The sequence below is a fragment of the Engystomops pustulosus genome, chromosome 2 (genome assembly GCF_040894005.1).
Source record: "Engystomops pustulosus chromosome 2, aEngPut4.maternal, whole genome shotgun sequence".
NCBI classification, from domain to species: domain Eukaryota; kingdom Metazoa; phylum Chordata; class Amphibia; order Anura; family Leptodactylidae; genus Engystomops; species Engystomops pustulosus.
The window spans coordinates 18,436,072-18,459,641 of NC_092412.1; the positions used below are offsets into that span (position 1 = coordinate 18,436,072).

At 45.0% G+C, this 23,570-nt stretch overlaps 1 protein-coding gene across 3 annotated transcripts; it reads right to left on the reverse strand.

The window, feature by feature from the left end:
- Positions 1-22: 22 nt before the first annotated feature.
- Positions 23-11,078, reverse strand: LOC140117295 (uncharacterized). Of its 3 annotated transcripts, none has more exons than XM_072133846.1 (10): positions 10,883-11,078; positions 8,775-8,913; positions 8,520-8,693; positions 8,307-8,433; positions 7,040-7,141; positions 6,594-6,709; positions 5,597-5,666; positions 4,489-4,589; positions 2,880-2,949; positions 23-2,770 (listed from the first exon to the last, which is right to left on the reverse strand). In XM_072133846.1, exons 2-10 carry the CDS (start codon positions 8,907-8,909, stop codon positions 1,839-1,841), a joined length of 1,827 nt encoding a protein of 608 aa, XP_071989947.1. In that variant the 5' UTR covers positions 8,910-8,913; positions 10,883-11,078; the 3' UTR covers positions 23-1,838. The 3 variants fall into 3 exon arrangements, with proteins under 3 accessions (XP_071989947.1, XP_071989948.1, XP_071989949.1); XM_072133847.1 differs by having other exon boundaries at positions 6,594-6,694; positions 10,883-11,076; XM_072133848.1 differs by lacking the exon at positions 7,040-7,141 and having other exon boundaries at positions 6,594-6,694; positions 10,883-11,077.
- Between the last annotated feature and the right edge of the window lie 12,492 nt (positions 11,079-23,570).

Sequence of the window (23,570 nt, forward strand, 5' to 3'; positions counted from 1 at the left end):
ATCGTGACCCCTTACACGGTCTCCCCTCCTGGGCAGGAGCAGGACAGCCTGGCCCCGCCCACCTGACACTAGAGACCTAAAAATAATTACATTGATTGGTAATGACTACAGGAAAAAATATCAACTACATCAGAATCAGTAAAGCCACAAAAATGAAAGAATGAATGAGTTTGGCGCTGGTGACGGTGCTGAAAGCTACGCCCTAAAATTTGATGGGAGCATTGGGAGTCACATGACCGCGTTCTGACTGGAGGAATCTAAGAATATATTTATCCTCATGCTGTTACAATGTAGACACGGTCCTGTAACATCACCGGCAGGACAGCGGCCGTATCCACCGAGACAAATTCCATGTTTAATTCCATATAAGAGAAAGTGTGTGCAGCGTAATACACAGACAGAGCGCACAGACTGTCAGACTTGTTGTATCATCACGTTACACCAGGACTAGACCCCAGGTCTTACCACATATCATCTTGTATTGTCGGTTAGGAGAATAATGGAATGAGACCTCTGTATGATAAAAGGTTTTGTCACTTTCTTATAGACTTTTATTTCCTTACCATTATCAAGATCTCTGCTTGCTGTCAACAAGACATGTTTTCATTTCCTCCAGAGGATAAAAACACTCACAACCCGTATACTTTGTCACTGCTGAGCATCTGCTACTATTGTATCCTGTATAGACCAGGGGTGCACAAGATATAGGCCCCAATACTTTCTAATAGCTCATCTTCTGCTACAATATTTTCCAGTATTGTCTGGTGGTCTGTTTAGTTATTATAAATTGTCTGGTCAGGGGGTCCGTATTATTATGTACTGTCTGGGCTGGGGTCCGTATTATTATGTATTGTCTGGGCTGGGGTCCGTATTATTATGTATTGTCTGGGCTGGGGTCCGTATTATTATGTACTGTCTGGGCTGGGGTCCGTATTATTATGTATTGTCTGGGCTGGGGTCCGTATTATTATGTATTGCCTGGGCTGTGGTCCGTATTATTATGTATTGCCTGGGCTGGGGTCCGTATTATTATGTATTGCCTGGGCTGGGGTCCGTATTATTATGTATTGCCTGGGCTGGGGTCCGTATTATTATGTATTGCCTGGGCTGGGGTCCGTATTATTATGTATTGTCTGGGCTGGGGTCCGTATTATTATGTATTGTTTGGGCTGGGGTCCGTATTATTATGTATTGCCTGGGCTGGGGTCCGTATTATTATGTATTGTCTGGGCTGGGGTCCCTATTATTATGTATTGCCTGGGCTGGGGTCCGTATTATTATGTATTGCCTGGGCTGGGGTCCGTATAATTATGTATTGTCTGGGCTGGGGTCCGTATTATTATGTATTGTCTGGGCTGGGGTCCGTATTATTATGTATTGTCTGGGCTGGGGTCCGTATTATTATGTATTCTCTGGGCTTTATCACATAGCCTGGGGTCTGCACCATTATTATTAGTAGAAATATTCATTATCTGCTCTGGGGTCAGTTTTATCATGGATTGCTAGGTCACGGGTCTCTATAATTATTCATTGTCCGGTCTGGGGTCTGTATTGTTTAATATTTATGGAATGATACTCAGTGCTGCAGTGTGGGGGTAGTTTTATTTGCTTCTGGTGAAGTATTTTGTGCTGCATTTCTGATGTGTTCCTGTGTGCAGTACTCCTGTGTTTTGGGGGTGATATTTTGTGCTGTACAGTAGAAGCTGCTGGTTATAAGACAATGCAGCCCTCGTATGGGTTGCGCACCCCTGATATAGATAATACGCTATGAGCGTTACATTTCTATCTCCTGTCCTGATAATTTATTATAACGTATCATTCTGCGTTCCCCACTAGAATCAGGACATTGCAGTGAAATCCTTTACATGAATTTTGCTATGGACCATAAGGGCGGACCTCTGCAGGAAGCTCTTTCCACAGTCCAGGCAGACAAAGGCCTTGTGTTGCTTATGAAATGCCTGATGAGCTTCCAGGACAGATCTTACCGAGAAACACTTTCCACAATCAATGCAAGGAAACAATTCCTTTCCCGTGTGGACGCTCTGATGGGTGATGAGGTGACACCTCTGCGTGAACCGTCTCCCACACTCAGAACACGAATAGGGCTTCTCTCCTGTGTGAGTCCTCCGGTGTATGATGAGACCCGTCTTGTCCGAGAGACACTTCCCGCAGTCCGGACAGGCGAAGGCGCCCGTGTGGATCCTCTGATGCTTGACAAGACTTGACTTCTTCATGAACGACTTCCCACATTCCATGCACGAGAACGGCTTTTCTTCCTTTGCCGCGCGTTTTGGTTGCGATTCCCCTGTTTTGGATACGTGAAAGTGAAAAGTCCACTCGTGGACCACCAGGGCGGACTTATCCATGAAACTCTGTTGACATTGGGTGCAGTGAAACATTTTTTTGTGTGTCCTCTGGTGAGAGATCAGGTCCGTCTCATTTCGGAAGTTCTGCCCACATTGTCGGCATTTATGCGCCATGGAGATATCCACCAGTGGCGTTAAGTCCATGGACCCGTCTCCGTACTGTATTAGGCTTCTGGAGGGGTCAGGTAGTTGAGGTTTTTGCCAAAAAACATGTGGTAGCTCTGTACCGCACCTCCAGGTTGGTAACTCATTCACAATGGTCTTGGGTTTAGCTATTACCATTTTAGGGGGGCTCTCACTGGGAATACTGTCCTCTAGGATACTTAGGTCTAATCCGCTTTTATGCTGATGAGGTATAAACATGTGGGGGGCGTCAGGTTGCAGTTTCCAGCTGGTCGGTAGATCTGTAATAGAACACACAATATTGGAGCACACATCAAATGGCCAGTACTTTACAGCGACCCCTGTAGCAACAAAGTCACATCACTATGAAAGAAGGGTTTCTTTACTCACCTGCACAGATTTCTATAGGTTGTGGTTCCTTCTTGCACCAGTCGGGCTCCATGTTGTGTCCAGCTGTGACCTGTAACACAAGACGACTCACAATGATCCTGCGTGTATGGCCCGATAGAGTCTAAGCTCAGCGCCTTCAAGTATTGTACCCCAAATGTATTATTTTCTGACCCCTCCCCACTGCTCACAGAATTTTAATATAAAACATCCCATTTAACTCCTTGAAGGAAATCTACCATTTTACTTCATGCGTTATGAACCAAACATACCTTAATAATGCTTTAGCTACACTGATGCAGAAACATATCTTGTTTATTCCCTGAACTGAGTGGTTTTGCTGAAAAAACAATTATAACATTCAGGACCTTGGGAAAGCTGGATTGCTTCAGCCTGCCATTGTTAAACACATGGAGCTTTTTGAACAGTCCAGACAGGACTAATGAACCTGAGCTGGATCACTCATACATAGCAGCTGGGGGATGCTGCAGCGATTGATTACCTCTGCCTCTCAGGGATAACACAGTGATTACATCATTCTCTGTTGCAGTGCATAACTAATGTGAGAGGAAAAGCCTGACAGAGCTTAATTATAATTTTAGAATTTTTTTTTTCAGCAAAACCACTCAGTTCAGGGAATAAACAAGATATGTTTCTGCATCAGTGTAGCTACAGCATATTCAAGGTATGTTTAGTTCATAATGCATGAAATAAAATGGTTGATTTTCTTTAAGGACACAGCTAATTTTTACCTTTAGGATACAGCCCAATTTTTCAAATTTTCCATGTCTCACAAAAAGCAGTTATAAATTTGAAACACTTTATTTTACCAAGTTTCTTTTCAGACTGTTACATTCATTACATGTTGCACTTCACTTTAATGCTATATTTAGTTGAAATTTTTTTGGTGAAAGTTTTGAAAAATTAGCAATTTTCTGATTTTTAAATGTTATACTCATCATTACAGGTAGTCTAAACGCCAAAAAGTCAGCGACTTTTTGATCAATTTTTTAAGGCGTTTTTTTGTTTCGTTGGATGCACAAAAATTTTGTTGTGTTTATTTATTTCTATTAAGGCGATCAGTAATTATATTTTTTTGTCCCACTCTGCAATCAGACAAGGCAGCCCTGCGGTCCTTCACTGGACACCAGGGTTGCTGTGGAGATGATCGGCACCCTGTACCCGGCACAAGGATGCCGATCACCTCGTGAAGAGGTGACCCCATCACCTAAAGGGTTAAACAGTCGGGATCGCGACAATGTCACATACAGCCAGCCTCCTGCAGAGATCAGAAGCAGGGCCTGTGCAATCTCTATCACGTTGGGGAATGTCATGGTGCGCCAAATACAAGCTCAGTATGACGTTAGCATTACAGCCTTGCAGCGCTGGGGTCCTGGGTTCAAATCCCAGGGTCAACATCTGCAAAGAGTTTGTATGTTCTCTCCGTGTTTACGTGGGTTTCCTCCGGGTCCTCTCACACTCCAAAACATACTGGTAGGATGATTAGATTGTGAGCCCCATTGGGGACAGGGACCAATTTGACAAACTCTGTGCAGCGCTGCATAATCTGACAGGTCCCTTGTTTAGAAGAGGCCAAAGATGGTCCTATTACCAGATATTCTTGCACGATCACCGTGTTGTCTCCTTTTACACCGTCCTGCGAACAGGCAGGGCTCCCCCTCATTTCTGGAGTGTTAATAGAAGGACACCCACCTACAAAAGGGAACATTCATTAAAACTAAAAGCATCCAATCATAGGGCAGCTTTAATTTTTTCAGAGCACTGTAAGAAATTGAAGTTTCACTCTGGTTGCCTTGGAGTACAATAGCAATATTTCAGTAAGGTAGATTCATTAACCTATATGTAATCCATAGCTACCAATCACAGCACAGCTTTCATTTTCCAAGAGCAGAAAATGAAATCAAACTGGCGCTGTCATTGGCTGCAGTGCGATACAAGGACAACATTTCAGTCAGGCAGATTCATTAAACTATAGGTAAACCCATAGCTACCAATCACAGCACAGCTTTCATTTTCCAAGAGCAGAATATGAAATGAAATCATCACTGTCATTGGCTGCACTAGGATACAAGAACAACATTTCAGAAAGGCAGATTCATTAAACTATAGGTAACCCATAGCTACCAATCACAGCACATCACATCCAAGAGCAGAATATGAAGTCAAACTGGTGCTGTCATTGGCTGCAGTGGGATACAAGGAGAACATTTCAGTCACGCAGATTCATTAAACTATAAGTAACCCAACACATACCAATCAGCTAATTATTGATTATTCAACATAAATAAAAATAACTCGGCCTCACAAATGTCAGATTATTAGTTATTCTGGATATTGGGAATGTCAATAATTTGATATCAATAAGACCTCATTGGTGTCAGATTGTCACAAAGTGTGAATTACTAGAAGCTCATTACCATAATCTGGTATGAACATCCCGGGACCTTCTCGGTGTCAGATTATGAGACATGAATTACTACAATCTGGACCTCAAAGGTGTCCGGTTATTAGATTTTCTGGATTATTGGACTCCAAATACTACCGGTATAATCTGATATCATTGGAAGTTTATAGGTGTCAGATTATTTGATTTTTGGATGTCCAGGTTTTTAAATTGATAGATATGCTAGATAAAATATCAAATCACTATGGAATATTCTGGATTATTGGACAGATTACATTTCATGGAGATCTCTTACCTGTGCTGATCTCCACTGGGATGTCTTCTTCCTTACACTGGGGCGGTGGTACCAGTTCTACTGGATCAGCCTGTCACATAGAACAAGACTTTACTTATTATATGTACAGCCTTATCAAGCAGAGATCGGTTGAGTGGGGACTGAGGAGGCGAAGATTATCAATCATTGTGTCCTACTGCACAGCAAAAGGGAGAGATGCCTGCTGCAGACAGTTGTCTTACAACAAGAGACAGAATAGTGAGTGCAAGGAGGGGAGGAGTAACATGGCTGAACATATGTGACATATTGATCAGATTAAAGATTATTATTAAGGAAAATTTCTAAATCTCCTTTGAATCCTCATTATTACCCAGAATACACGTTGTAAGGACCATTGAAAACACAAGTTAGTACTAAATGAAACAACGCAATACAACAGCACCCCAAATGGACACCGAAAGGGTTTACATGCAAGGCCTTCTCCTGCCTCCGGGGACTGTTAAATGAAACCATTTGTTTTTATGCATTATGAACCAAACATACCTTGAGAATGCTGTAGCTACACTGATGCAGAAACATATCTTGTTAAATCCCTAAACTGAGTGGTAATTATACAATTATGATAATGAGGCTCAGTTGCTTCTGTGCCTGGCTCCGGTGCTTCTTCTCTTACCATTATTACGCAGAATGCTGTATTCACGTGGTGTCCCTGACAGGCAGAAGTAATCAATTGCTGCACCATCCCCCAGCTGCTGTGTATGAGTCATCCAGCTCAGGAAGCTCAGTGTAATGTCTTTATGTACTGCAGCCAGCCTTACTCAGCTTTCCCAAGGTCCCAATATTTTATTATTGTTTTTTGAGCCAAACCACTCGGCTCAGGAATTAAACAAGATACGTTTCTGAAATGGTAAATTTCATTTAATGGCTGCCTAAGCTGCATAAACTTTCATTCACATAGGCACAGAGGGAGAATGACAGCAGAACTGGATCTGTGGGTGGGCAGAGCAGGTTCCGGTACCTTATTTGTCGATGTCGGCTTCAGACTCTCTTCCTGTATGCATTTTTGAGGTGTCAGTGGGCTTGTACAGCATTCAGGGGCTTTTGTAGGAATATGTCCACCTGCATGGAAATGGACTTTAAAAAAAAAAAATTCCTAGAGAGACCCTGTAGATATGACATCAGTACAGTTCCTGAAGATGTGAAACGATAAAGACTCTTGAATTCTAGCTCCAACAAAATAGCTAATTGCACTGTATTAACAAAGAGATCTAGAAATCCCTAGAAAATGCACCGTACCTTAAACATTGATAATGTATACTGTACAGCTTATTTCAGTATTGATAAGTAAAAAAATTAAATTAAAAGTATGGGTGTTTTCATATGATGTCCATGTCTATGGATGTTCTATGCTGCGCATCTCATTGTATGGCCTGAATTCTATCTGAATGTTGGCAGATCACTTACCTGTGATGGATGTGTCAGCAGCTGTGGTCACATCTACCAACATGTTATTCTGCTCTCCACCCTCCTCCGCATTCATGTCTACAGCACTGACAGTGTCAAAGTCTAAGAAAAAATTTGTGTACACAGTAACTCCACCAGCAGAACACTGGGTGCAGCTGTGGAGTATAATACAGGATGTAACTCAGGATCAGTACAGGATAAGTAATGTCATGTATGTACACAGTAACTCCACCAGCAGAACACTGGGTGCAGCTGTGGAGTATAATACAGGATGTAACTCAGGATCAGTACAGGATAAGTAATGTCATGTATGTACACAGTGACTGCTCCAGCAGCAGAATAGTGAGTGCAGCTCTGGAGTATAATACAGGATGTAACTCAGGATCAGTAGAGGATAAGTAATGCCATGTATGTACACAGTAACTCCACCAGCAGAACACTGAGTGCAGCTGTGGAGTATAATACAGGATGTAACTGAGGATCAGAACAGGATAAGTAATGTCATGTATGTACACAGTGACTGCACCAGCAGCAGAATAGTGAGTGCAGCTCTGGAGTATAATACAGGATGTAACTCAGGATCAGAACAGGATAAGTAATGTCATGTATGAACACAGTGACTGCACCAGCAGCAGACTAGTGAATGCAGCTCTGGAGTATAATACAGGATGTAACTCCGGATCAGTACAGGATAAGTAATGTCATGTATGTACACAGTGACTGCACCAGCAGCAGAATAGTGGCTGCAGCTCTGGAGTATAATACAGAATGTAACTCAGGATCAGTACAGGATAAGTAATGTCATGTATGTACACAGTGACTGCACCAGCAGCAGAATAGTGAGTGCAGCGCTGGAGTATAATATAGGATGTAACTCAGGATCAGTACAGTGCTCCAGCAGCAGAATAGTGAGTGCAGCTCTGGAGTATAATACAGGATGTAACTCAGGATCAGTACGGGATAAGTAATGTCATGTATGTACACAGTGACTGCACCAGCAGCAGAATAGTGAGTGCAGCTCTGCAGTATAATACAGCATGTAACTCAGGATCAGTACAGGATAAGTAATGTCATGTATGTACACAGTGACTGCACCAGCAGCAGAATAGTGAGTGCAGCTCTGGAGTATAATACAGCATGTAACTCAGGATCAGTACAGGATAAGTAATGTCATGTATGTACACAGTGACTGCACCAGCAGCAGAATAGTGAGTGCAGCTCTGGAGTATAATACGGTATAATATTAGGGACAGTAATTATTTCATACCAGGAGGTGCAGGAGATGTGTGATTCTCTTGTGATACCACGTCCTGGTACTGCTCCTTATGCTCTTCCAGGTATTCCCACTCCTCCATGGAGAAGAAGACAGCGACGTCCTCACATCGCACGGGAACCTGCGACAATCAGAAGACACGGATCCAGTCCCTGTAATTATCACTGTACAATCACGTTGGTGGGTGCAGGGCAGACAATATGGCACCTCCTGAGCTGCGCTGTGGGTGGTCTCTGGAGGTTCTGGGGTCTCTTCCTCTTTGGGCTCCTCAGGTTCTGGATGATCCTCCCTTGCAGTCTGATCCATGGTGGGTCCCCCTGATAAACATTCCTGGCAGCCGTCTGCGGATCCCTCCTCCTGCTTCTTGCTGAGGACAAGATCCTGAATGGAGACAGAAATCTGTGAGATCTCCATGACTGTCTGATGTGCTGAGGTCATGTGACCCGCAGACTTCTCCCTCACCTCTCCTGTCAGCAGGAAGATGATCTCCAGGGTGAGGTTCAGGATCTTCTCCGTAACCTCCATCTTGTCCTTGTGCATCATCAGCGACCGATGTAAGAAGTCTGATATCCGGGAGTGATCCGTACAGACAGGCATGATCCTGGGGGGAGGGAGACGGAAATAAGATGACACTAATATGATGGGGGGGGGGGGGGGGGGTGACACTTATGATGGGGGGGAGGTGTGGGTGACACTTATGATGGGGGGGGAGGTGTGGGTGACACTTATGATGGGGGGGGAGGTGACACATGATGGGGGGGGGGAGGTGTGGGTGACACTTATGATGGGGGGGGGGTGTGGGTGACACTTATGATGGGGGGGGGGGTGTGGGTGACACTTATGATGGGGGGGGGGGTGTGGGTGACACTTATGATGGGGGGGGAGGTGTGGATGACACTTATGATGGGGGGGGTGACAAATGATGGAGGGAGGTGTGGGTGACACTTATGATGGGGGGGGGAGGTGTGGGTGACACTTATGATGGGGGGGGAGGTGTGGGTGACACTTATGATGGGGGGGGGTGACACATGATGGGGGGAGGTGTGGGTGACACTTATGATGGGGGGGAGGTGTGGGTGACACTTATGATGGGGGGGAGGTGTGGGTGACACTTATGATGGGGGGAGGTGTGGGTGACACTTATGATGGGGGGGGTGACACATGATGGGGGGGAGGTGTGGGTGACACTTATGATGGGGGGGGGAGGTGTGGGTGACACTTATGATGGGGGGGGAGGTGTGGGTGACACTTATGATGGGGGGGTGACACATGATGGAGGGAGGTGTGGGTGACACTTATGATGGGGGGGGAGGTGTGTGTGACACTTATGATGGGGGGGGAGGTGTGGGTGACACTTATGATGGGGGGGAGGTGTGGGTGACACTTATGATGGGGGGGGGTGACACATGATGGGGGGAGGTGTGGGTGACACTTATGATGGGGGGGAGGTGTGGGTGACACTTATGATGGGGGGAGGTGTGGGTGACACTTATGATGGGGGGGGGAGGTGTGGGTGACACTTATGATGGGGGGAGGTGTGGGTGACACTTATGATGGGGGGAGGTGTGGGTGACACTTATGATGGGGGGGGGAGGTGTGGGTGACACTTATGATGGGGGGGGAGGTGTGGGTGACACTTATGATGGGGGGGTGACACATGATGGAGGGAGGTGTGGGTGACACTTATGATGGGGGGTGAGGTGTGTGTGACACTTATGATGGGGGGGGAGGTGTGGGTGACACTTATGATGGGGGGGAGGTGTGGGTGACACTTATGATGGGGGGGGGTGACACATGATGGGGGGGAGGTGTGGGTGACACTTATGATGGGGGGGGGGAGGTGTGGGTGACACTTATGATGGGGGGGGAGGTGTGGGTGACACTTATGATGGGGGGGTGACACATGATGGAGGGAGGTGTGGGTGACACTTATGATGGGGAGGAGGTGTAGATGACACTTATGATGGGGGATGTATAGATGACACTTATGAGGGGGAGAGGTGTGGGTGACACTTATGATGGGGGGGAGGTGTGGGTGACACTTATGATGGGGGGGAGGTGTGGGTGACACTTATGATGGGGGGGGAGGTGTGGGTGACACTTATGATGGGGGGGGAGGTGTGGGTGACACTTATGATGGGGGGAGGTGTAGATGACACTTATGATGGGGGGGAGGTGTGGGTGACACTTATGATGGGGGGGGAGGTGTGGGTGACACTTATGATGGGGGGGAGGTGTGGGTGACACTTATGATGGGGGGGAGGTGTGGGTGACACTTATGATGGGGGGGAGGTGTGGGTGACACTTATGATGGGGGGGTGACACATGATGGAGGGAGGTGTGGGTGACACTTATGATGGGGGGGGGAGGTGTAGATGACACTTATGATGGGGGATGTATAGATGACACTGTTATGAGGGGGAGAGGTGTGGGTGACACTTATGATGGGGGGTGGTGTAGTTGACACTGTAATGGGGGGGGAGGTAGGATTTAGGTAACCAGTAGGCTCTTATAACCCACCAACAAAATGGCGTCTGACTTTCCCGAATATGCACTGTGGCGACACTTACCGGCCGGGTTACGGATACACGATTAGATGCGACGGACTATGACCAGAACTGGCGGATCAGCAGCACGGTGACCACGGCAGGAATCTCTAGTACGTCAGCTGGTTGTTATGTCACGTGATCCCGGCGTCATCTGTCCGCGACCACAACATATTTCCGTACAATGAGACCTGAGCAACACCCTGGTACGTTATCACTGCCGTGTCACGTGATCTCATCGTCATCACTCAGCGACCATGCAGCGATGTGTTCTGTACAGGATTGTAGTTATCAGACATCGCAGAGAAACTACTCTGTGTAATATATGTATTTACATATTTTAAGTGATCGATTTTGTTATTCTTGTGGATATTAATAATTACACATTACAACTTCCATATCTCTTCTAGTGTATAAAGGACAGTTCAGTTTTTACTACAGCTTGTAGTTTCCTTATGGATGTTGGTTAATAATACACAGTACAACTGCTGCAGGGGGATTATTATTACACAGTACAACTGCTGCAGGGAGATTATTATTACACAGTACAACTGCTGCAGGGGGATTATTATTACACAGTACAACTGCTGCAGGGGGATTATTATTACACAGTACAACTGCTGCAGGGAGATTATTATTACACAGTATAACTGCTGCAGGGGGATTATTATTACACAGTACAACTGCTGCAGGGGGATTATTATTACACAGTACAACTGCTGCAGGAGGATTATTATTACACAGTATAACTGCTGCAGGAGGATTATTAATACACAGTACAACTGCTGCAGGGGGATTATTATTACACAGTACACCTGCTGCAGGGGGATTATTATTACACAGTACAACTGCTGCAGGAGGATTATTATTACACAGTACACCTGCTGCAGGGGGATTATTATTACACAGTACAACTGCTGCAGGGGGATTATTATTACACAGTACAACTGCTGCAGGGGGATTATTATTACACAGTACAACTGCTGCAGGGAGATTATTATTACACAGTACAACTGCTGCAGGGAGATTATTATTACACAGTACAACTGCTGCAGGGGGATTATTATTACACAGTACAACTGCTGCAGGGAGATTATTATTACACAGTACAACTGCTGCAGGGGGATTATTATTACACAGTACAACTGCTGCAGGGGATTATTATTACACAGTACAACTGCTGCAGGGGGATTATTATTACACAGTACAACTGCTGCAGGGAGATTATTATTACACAGTACAACTGCTGCAGGGAGATTATTATTACACAGTACAACTGCTGCAGGGAGATTATTATTACACAGTACAACTGCTGCAGGGGGATTATTATTACACAGTACAACTGCTGCAGGGGGATTATTATTACACAGTACAACTGCTGCAGGGAGATTATTATTACACAGTACACCTGCTGCAGGGGGATTATTATTACACAGTACACCTGCTGCAGGAGGATTATTATTACACAGTATAACTGCTGCAGGGGGATTATTATTACACAGTACACCTGCTGCAGGGGGATTATTATTACACAGTACAACTGCTGCAGGGGGATTATTATACACAGTACAACTGCTGCAGGAGGATTATTATTACACAGTACACCTGCTGCAGGGGGATTATTATTACACAGTACAACTGCTGCAGAGGGATTATTATTACACAGTATAACTGCTGCAGGAGGATTATTATTACACAGTACAACTGCTGCAGGAGGATTATTATTACACAGTACAACTGCTGCAGAGGGATTATTATTACACAGTACAACTGCTGCAGGGAGATTATTATTACACAGTACAACTGCTGCAGGGGGATTATTATTACACAGTACAACTGCTGCAGGGGATTATTATTACACAGTACAACTGCTGCAGGGGGATTATTATTACACAGTACAACTGCTGCAGGGAGATTATTATTACACAGTACAACTGCTGCAGGGAGATTATTATTACACAGTACAACTGCTGCAGGGAGATTATTATTACACAGTACAACTGCTGCAGGGGGATTATTATTACACAGTACAACTGCTGCAGGGAGATTATTATTACACAGTACAACTGCTGCAGGGAGATTATTATTACACAGTACAACTGCTGCAGGGGGATTATTATTACACAGTACAACTGCTGCAGGGAGATTATTATTACACAGTACAACTGCTGCAGGGGGATTATTATTACACAGTACAACTGCTGCAGGGGATTATTATTACACAGTACAACTGCTGCAGGGGGATTATTATTACACAGTACAACTGCTGCAGGGAGATTATTATTACACAGTACAACTGCTGCAGGGAGATTATTATTACACAGTACAACTGCTGCAGGGAGATTATTATTACACAGTACAACTGCTGCAGGGGGATTATTATTACACAGTACAACTGCTGCAGGGGGATTATTATTACACAGTACAACTGCTGCAGGGAGATTATTATTACACAGTACACCTGCTGCAGGGGGATTATTATTACACAGTACACCTGCTGCAGGAGGATTATTATTACACAGTATAACTGCTGCAGGGGGATTATTATTACACAGTACACCTGCTGCAGGGGGATTATTATACACAGTACAACTGCTGCAGGGGGATTATTATTACACAGTACAACTGCTGCAGGGGGATTATTATACACAGTACAACTGCTGCAGGAGGATTATTATTACACAGTACACCTGCTGCAGGGGGATTATTATTACACAGTACAACTGCTGCAGAGGGATTATTATTACACAGTATAACTGCTGCAGGAGGATTATTATTACACAGTACAACTGCTGCAGGAGGATTATTATTACACAGTACAACTGCTGCAGAGGGATTATTATTACACAGTATAACTGCTGCAGGGGGGTTATTATTACACAGTACAACTGCTGCAGAGGGATTATTATTACACAGTACAACTGCTGCAGGGGGATTATTATTACATAGTACAACTGCTGCAGAGGGATTATTATTACACAGTACAACTGATGCAGGGGGTTTATTATTACACAGTACAACTGCTGCAGGGGGATTATTATTACACAGTACAACTGCTGCAGAGGGATTATTATTACACAGTACAACTGCTGCAGGAGGATTATTATTACACAGTACAACTGCTGCAGGGAGATTATTATTACACAGTACAACTGCTGCAGGGAGATTATTATTACACAGTACAACTGCTGCAGGGGGATTATTATTACACAGTACAACTGCTGCAGGAGGATTATTATTACACAGTACAACTGCTGCAGGGAGATTATTATTACACAGTACAACTGCTGCAGGAGGATTATTATTACACAGTACAACTGCTGCAGGGGGATTATTATACACAGTACAACTGCTGCAGGGGGATTATTATTACATAGTACACCTGCTGCAGGGGGATTATTATTACACAGTACACCTGCTGCAGGGGGATTATTATTACACAGTACAACTGCTGCAGAGGGATTATTATTACACAGTACAACTGCTGCAGGGGGATTATTATACACAGTACAACTGCTGCAGGAGGATTATTATTACACAGTACACCTACTGCAGGGGGATTATTATTACACAGTACAACTGCTGCAGAGGGATTATTATTACACAGTATAACTGCTGCAGGAGGATTATTATTACACAGTACAACTGCTGCAGGGGGATTATTATTACACAGTACAACTGCTGCAGAGGGATTATTATTACACAGTATAACTGCTGCAGGGGGGTTATTATTACACAGTACAACTGCTGCAGAGGGATTATTATTACACAGTACAACTGCTGCAGGGGGATTATTATTACATAGTACAACTGCTGCAGAGGGATTATTATTACACAGTACAACTGCTGCAGGGGGTTTATTATTACACAGTACAACTGCTGCAGAGGGATTATTATTACACAGTACAACTGCTGCAGGAGGATTATTATTACACAGTACAACTGCTGCAGGGAGATTATTATTACACAGTACAACTGCTGCAGGGAGATTATTATTACACAGTACAACTGCTGCAGGGGGATTATTATTACACAGTACAACTGCTGCAGGAGGATTATTATTACACAGTACAACTGCTGCAGGGAGATTATTATTACACAGTACAACTGCTGCAGGAGGATTATTATTACACAGTACAACTGCTGCAGGGGGATTATTATTACACAGTACAACTGCTGCCGGGGGATTATTATTACACAGTACAACTGCTGCAGGGGGATTATTAATACACAGTACAACTGCTGCAGGGGGATTATTATTACACAGTACAACTGCTGCAGGAGGATTATTATACACAGTACAACTGCTGCAGGGGGATTATTATTACACAGTACTACTGCTGCAGGAGGATTATTATTACACAGTACACCTGCTGCAGGGGGATTATTATTACACAGTGCAACTGCTGCAGGGGATTATTATTACACAGTACAACTGCTGCAGGGGGATTATTATTACACAGTACAACTGCTGCAGGGGGGTTATTATTACACAGTACAACTGCTGCAGGGGGGTTATTATTACACAGTACAACTGCTGCCGGGGGATTATTATTACACAGTATAACTGCTGCAGGAGGATTATTATTACACAGTACACCTGCTGCAGGAGGATTATTAATACACAGTACAACTGCTGCAGGGGGATTATTATTACACAGTATAACTGCTGCAGGAGGATTATTATTACACAGTACAACTGCTGCAGGGGGATTATTATTACACAGTACAACTGCTGCAGAGGGATTATTATTACACAGTACAACTGCTGCAGAGGGATTATTATTACACAGTACAACTGCTGCAGGGAGATTATTATTACACAGTACACCTGCTGCAGGAGGATTATTAATACACAGTACTACTGCTGCAGGGGGATTATTATTACACAGTATAACTGCTGCAGGGGATTATTATTACACAGTATAACTGCTGCAGGGGATTATTATTACACAGTACAACTGCTGCAGGGGGATTATTATTACACAGTACAACTGCTGCAGGAGGATTATTATTACACAGTACAACTGCTGCAGGGGGATTATTATTACACAGTACAACTGCTGCCGGGGGATTATTATTACACAGTACAACTGCTGCAGGGGGATTATTAATACACAGTACAACTGCTGCAGGAGGATTATTATTACACAGTACAACTGCTGCAGTCGATTATTATTACACAGTACAACTGCTGCAGGGGGATTATTATTACACAGTACAACTGCTGCAGGGAGATTATTATTACACAGTACAACTGCTGCAGAGGGATTATTATTACACAGTACAACTGCTGCAGGGGGATTATTATTACACAGTACACCTGCTGCAGGAGGATTATTATTACACAGTACAACTGCTGCAGTCGATTATTATTACACAGTACAACTGCTGCAGGGGGATTATTATTACACAGTACAACTGCTGCAGGGAGATTATTATTACACAGTACAACTGCTGCAGGGGGATTATTATTACACAGTACAACTGCTGCAGGAGGATTATTATTACACAGTACAACTGCTGCAGGGGGATTATTATTACACAGTACACCTGCTGCAGGGGGGTTATTATTACACAGTACAACTGCTGCAGGGGATTATTATTACACAGTACAACTGCTGCAGGGGGATTATTATTACACAGTACAACTGCTGCAGGGGGATTATTAATACACAGTACAACTGCTGCAGGGGATTATTATTACACAGTACAACTGCTGCAGGGGGATTATTATTACACAGTACAACTGCTGCAGGGGATTATTATTACACAGTACAACTGCTGCAGGGGGATTATTATTACACAGTACAACTGCTGCAGGGGATTATTATTACACAGTACAACTGCTGCAGGGGATTATTATTACACAGTACAACTGCTGCAGGGGATTATTATTACACAGTACAACTGCTGCAGGGGGATTATTATTACACAGTACAACTGCTGCAGGGGGGTTATTATTACACAGTACAACTGCTGCCGGGGGATTATTATTACACAGTACAACTGCTGCAGGAGGATTATTAATGCACAGTACAACTGCTGCCGGGGATTATTATTACACAGTACAACTGCTGCAGGGGGATTATTATTACACAGTACAACTGCTGCCGGGGGGTTATTATTACACAGTACAACTGCTGCCGGGGGATTATTATTACACAGTACAACTGCTGCAGGAGGATTATTAATACACAGTACAACTGCTGCCGGGGGGTTATTATTACACAGTACAACTGCTGCAGGAGGATTATTATTACACAGTATAACTGTTGCAGGAGGATTATTATACACAGTACAACTGCTGCAGGAGGATTATTATTACACAGTACACCTGCTGCAGGAGGATTATTAATACACAGTACAACTGCTGCAGGAGGATTATTATTACACAGTACACCTGCTGCAGGGGGATTATTATTACACAGTACAACTGCTGCAGGAGGATTATTATTACACAGTATAACTGTTGCAGGAGGATTATTATTACACAGTACAACTGCTGCAGGAGGATTATTATTACACAGTACAACTGCTGCAGGAGGATTATTAATACACAGTGTTTTTCCTATTCTTTTTCCCCAGTGTGAACACTGTACATAGGAGCAGTCTGCACCCTGACCAGACACTGAACTTCAGTTTGCAGCTCTGGTTGTGAATAGAGTAGAGGATTGTGTACGTAGAAATGCTTGTATTCATGAGGTGGGTTCCCAGTGATATGAGGGCAAGATCCCATTAAGCTTTGGACTTTGTTGCATTGCATCATGGGATATGAAGTTTTTGCAATACTGAGGCCCAAGTAGTAGGTGAAGGTTTATCAGAAGGCCCGAGATTATCTACAGGAATAGCAGAGCTGCTCTGCCTTCTCAGACATCACCAACAATTGTTCCCTCCATATAAATAAAATACCACTACTACCACAAAAAACAAGCCCCTAACTAACTTTATTAGTAAGACAATGAAAAAAGTTACTGCTCCTGATATATATGGTGTTAAGGAGGTCGCACTGGTTTCGGACGCCATCTTGACTACTGTCCGCCATCTTAGATACAGCGGCCATGTTCCCTAACCATTGTCAAGTTAATGTCATGATTCAAACTTCATTTTATGTAACATGTTTGCTGGCCTGTCAGCTAATACCCTTTGACATGTAATGAGAAGCCAGTCTGTCCTCGATGCTGCATAATAATATGATTCTGGAGCCACTTATCATCTCCTTCTCAGCATTAGTATAAACAATATCTGTGTACAAGGTCTCTGAGAACTGAGCACAATTAATTCACTTTTTTCCCAGAATGTGCTGATGTCCAATAGCTTTGCAGTATACTATTCACACCCCTTTGATGACTCTTCTGTCTGATATATATTATGCATTTTGATTATTAAAGGGGAGAAGATCTTGACTAAGAAATTGACGTGTATGTCTTGGTCCTTATGTTCAATCATGAAAGGGTTAATTAGGACTCACCTTACAAAAGTCAAGAGGGCTGTTGGGGCCCTGCATAAAAATCCCTAACAATATTTGGCGTCCATCTGGGTGGGTTTAGGAGTAAACAACAACAGCACCAAGACAGCCTCCGTGAAGAGTCCCCGCCGGCTTGGTGAACAGAACTGACCAGAGCGCTCTTAGGGTAAGATATTAATTTTTTCTTGTCTACCTTGATTTGTCACTTCTGGTTCACTAGTTGGACGGACCGGGTAAGTCTGTCTCTGTGTTATGTATTTGCCACTGTTGTTCACTGTAACCTAAGCTCATAGTTTTTGGCAAAGAACCACTTTGTAAGGTGATGGACAGAGACAGACAGTGACGGATGGTCAGACAGTCTGTGATGTTAGCTGAAACTGTGGGACGGGAGGGAGTAGCCCTTAGAGGTCTGCACTGCTAAAGTAGGAGATACTTTGTTGTGATTGTCAGATTATCATAGTGTCTATAGTACTGTTTGACTAGTGTCAATAGGGTTGCCCATAGAGGTATAGAGCTCAATTTGTGCACGTGCAGCGGAGACCCACTCTGATCAAGTGTGCCTTTAGCTTCATTTTGGAGTCTGAACGACTTTGTGGATGACTGTAAGAACTAGTAGTGACTTGGTAAAGAGTCAGTAAGAGAGATGACTTGGTAAAGAGTCAAGGAGAGAGTAGTTCAGTAAAGAGAGTTGATTTGGTTAAGAGTCAATAAGGGAGACTTGGTAAAGAGTCCTCTGTGGAAGTCTGGTATCTAGTTTCTTTGGGGTCGGTCACACAAGGTGTCGGATTCGTTGTATCTGTGGGGGACAGGTTTGGCAGTGTTGCAGTTGTAGACATTTGTGATGGGAAGTAAGCAAAGTAAAGTAAGCCAAGGGTGCGGACCTAGAAAAGCTACTCAGATTGTGTCCCACATGAAGGGGAAAGATGCACAGAGACAGAAGGTTGTTGAGTGAAGTAGGACTGATGGAAACGTGCAAGTTGACATGATCGGACATAAGGGCTGGTAGTTTTGTGTTGAAATGAAAAGTGATATTGAAGGTTTGAAGGTTTTGGGATGTGTCAGATGATCTGATGATTGTACAAGTGAGAAAACTTGATCAGATTTGGAAACAGACACTTATAGCCTCTGACTTTGACGGACGGACCAGGACAGAGTGACAGGAATCCTTCAGAGTGCCCAATGAAGAAAGAGACAGGCGATAAGGGACATTTCAAAGTTTTTGATGTGGAAAGAATTTGAGAAAAAGAGATTTTATTATATTTTCCTTGGAGTGAAAAATGGCCCCTGTAATCCAGACTCCACCCCTGTATCTGGTGGTTAGAGAAGATGACACGCCCTACCATTCTTCAGTGGCGGCCATCTTAAGTCAGTTTATTTTTCAGTGGCGGCCATTTTAAGTTATATTCCCTTCAAGTCGATGGAAGTTGATTGCTGTTGGCAGCCATAAAAGCTGTTGTGGGGCTTTGTAGGAAAACAGCTGACCATGCTTGAGGTGTCTGCTAGGGGTCTTGGAGTGAGGGATGGAGGTTGTTTGAGTATTATTAAAATTTATTGATCCCGACAATTAGAGAAAAATTACTATAAAAAGTGTTACAATGTCTCCGGTACCTGCTTTCTGGCATTTAAGGGGTTAACAAAAGGGTGGGGGCTGTTGGAGCTGCGTTTTGTTTTGTGAAGACATGTACATGGCCTTGACGCTGAAGTTCTCCAAAAATCTAGGGCTCTGTCTGAGCTGTGTTATCACTTTGTGTTCTGTTCTGACCTTGACGCTACAGTAAGCTGAAGTTGTTTACAGAAGGGGGCAGATCGCTGCGCTTAGACTTCTCCCTGACAATCTAAAAAAGACTTGAAGGAATGTATTTGGTTGTGGAACAAGAATACAGTATGATGTGATGTCCTCCTGTGTACCCCATGAACAGACTAAGCAAGAATGAGCCCCCCCAACAGTATTACAGAGCCTATGACTGACTTTTGTTCCTTTTTGATTAAAAACCATCTTAAGTGTACCTGGATTTTATTGAGACGTTGGAGTCTGGCCAGAACTTTATAGGAAGCACAGAACACTGGGCTGGAGATGTGGTGGAGGGACTCTGACACATTGACATACAGAGGGAATAGAGGATGTTTCACAGACCACGCCGAAGTGAGATTGACAACATCTCCGGAAGTCTCAACCGACCAACCCAAGTGGGCGTTGCGGGGAGGAGACATTACTGTAGTGAGTGGCAGAGACGGCCCCCACAGGGCAAGACAAGGGGGGTGGTTACGGACAAGGATGTTAGCGAGAACAGTCCCCCTTCTGAACAGCCCCCCCAGACAGAGTTATCGCCTTTCATTGTAGATCTCTCCTCTGCTAGTCCGATGATGATTTTAGCCCATTCCCGGTCAAGAAAAGACTCAGAAAGAACAGCCGGATACATGTAGCATGGTCCATGACCTCCAAGCTGCCAATGAGTGTACTGAAGCCCAGTGGTCCCTAGCCCAAACTGGCAGCAGTCCCTGAGAGTGACATATTATTCACTGTTATTGATTTGGCAAATGTTTTCCTCTCTGTGCCCCTACATGAAGATTGCCAGGACCTATTTTCCTTTACCAGTTCAGTATTCCAGTATACCTGATGTAGATTCCCACAAGGGGGGTAAAACTCACCCAGCCAATACCCCACGGCCCTACAGGGAGTAGACTGGGAGACTAGCCCCTTACTGGATGTTCTCCTTTCAGTATGCGGAGGACCTACTGTTTTTGTTTGCCAGGATGCATTTTTTGACCTTATGTGTTTTCTGTTCCAGAAGGGTTGCAAAGTTCCCAGAGACAAACTCCAGTACTGCCAGGAGAAGGTGGTCTTCCTAGGCCACTGCTTCTCAGCCACAGGCTGATACCTGACAGAGGAAAGGAAGCTGGCAGTCCAGAATGTGCCCCTGTCCTGAGGCCCTAAGGCTCTCCACATGTTTCTAGGACTAGCCAGCTCCTGCAGGCCTGGGATAAGGTCTGCTGCCCCCAGCCTGATGCTGCCCCTTTCTGACTGCATTGCCTCTTCCCCATTTGCCCTTAGTCAGGAGGCAATTGATGCATTCCATAGCCTTAAGCTGGCAAACCCTGTCTGCCCCGGCCCTAGGCACATGCCACTGAACCAGACCTTTTATTTTATTTTACACTGAGTATCTAGGAGACAGGTCTCCTAGCCCAGGAATGTGGTGGCCTCCCCAGTGGCCCACTATTAGGCCCGGTTAGACTCAGTCGTGAGGGGAGCCCCTCATGTCTCAGTAGCTGCAGCCAGCAATCTACTCAGCAAGACCAGTGAGCTGATCCTAGACCCTAGATCACTCAGTTACTGTGCAAACCCCACATACCTTACACAGTGTCCTCACCCAAGTACAGCCCAAGCATGTGAGCAAAGGCCAGACAGCTCAGACTCCAGTGTGCACTCCTGATCCCCCGTCACACTGATAAGGTGCACAGCTCTGAATCCTTCATTCTGTCACCAGTATTCCAGGATTCAGAGAGGGGGGAGAGAAGGGTGATTAACCCAGATGTTGAGTTTTTTCTCATAGATGGCTCCAGGTCTGCAGGAGAAGACAGACGGTTCTACACCGGATATACAGTGGTCAGTGGCGCACATGAGGTAGTACAAGCAGAACCACTCCCTCCACACAGGTCAGCGCAGGAGGTGAAGTGACGGCACTCAGGGAAGCGCTACAGCTGGTGAAAGGTAAAAGGGCGAACGTCTATACTCAAGGTATAGTTCTGGGGTCTAAACACGACTATGAACCCATATGGAAGGCTAGAGATTTCCTCACCTCTGCAGGGACCCCCTCTAAGCATGGCACGCTGGTTAAAGAGCTCATGGATGCTCTCTTACTTCCATAAGAGGTGAGGATAATAAAAGTTAAACCACACACAATCTGGTAACTCCACAAGCCAAGGGCAAGTATGTGGCTGACGGGATGGCGAAGGCAGCTGCACAGATGGAGCCCAGAGACTGTCCTGAAGTCTCAGCGGTGAGTTCTGAGCTAAAAGTTTGATCCACAGGTGTTCCAGTCCCTGGTGGCCCGAGAGTCATCAGAAGTGAAGGAAGTGTGGAGGAAAGCTGGAGCCCAGATGCCGATGGGACCTGGATGCTGGGAGAGAGGGTGTGCCTGGCCAGAGCCCTGCACCCGACAGTAAGTCAAGTAGCCTACGGAAACATACACATCAAAAATGGCCATGCTAGTGCTCATAAACCATCAGTGGTTTGCCCGGGCATTACTACCCCTGTCACTAGACTAGTGAAAGCCTTTATAGTCTGTGCCCGCCACAGCCCGGGTAAGGTGGTAAAGACCCCACAGAAGGTGACACCCAAGCTGCTGTATCCCTTCCAGAGACTGCAGATGGATTTTATCCAGCTACCAAAAAGTGGTGCGTAGGAATACGTGCTTGTGTGCATTGATCTCTTTCCAGGGTGGCCAGAAGCTTCTCCCATGACCAAGGCTACTGCCAGAGCTGCAGCCAAGAAGTTGGTGAGTGAGATTTTTCTGCAGGTTTGGACTTCCAGAGACCATAGAGTCCAATCGCAGAACCCACTTCACTGGACAGGTAAAGACCTGAAACCTTGTCCCTCCTGGGTGTAGAACAGGCCCTGAACACCCCTTAGCATCCCCAAGTTAGTGGTGGGATTGAAAGACTAAACGGCACTCTTAAGTTAGAGATCCAGGAGGCCATGGAAGTAACAGGGAAACCATGGCGTGAGTGCTTTCCTGCTGCCCACCATTCAGTTAGGACCACACCCACCAGAAAGATGGGATTGTCCCCTTTGAAGTACTTTTTGGCTGTGCACCCAGACTAGGCCCCTACTTCCCATAGACCCTATAGCTGATGGCAGGAAACCAGGTGGAATATGCCGCACAGTTGAGCCAGGCCTTGAAAAAGGTCGGCAAAAGTGTTTCTGATTCCTTTTTCAGATGCAGACAGAGACCTCAGGATGCATAACCTGAAGCCTGGAGACTACGTGGTGGTAAAGAGACACCAGGGAGAGAGTCTGGAGCCTCGCTACGATGGTCCTTTCCAAGTCCTGCTGACCAGTGCCACGTCTGTGAAGATAGAGGGAAGTCAGCACGCTTCCACACTTTCTATTGCAAACTTACTTCTTGCTAGCTGGTCTCTTCTGACTGACTGTATGCTCAGGGACACCCCAACCATGACTATCACTGTATCTATAGGGGTGACCAGGATGCCCCCAGGGTAGGAGACTTTACCTACGGTTGGTGC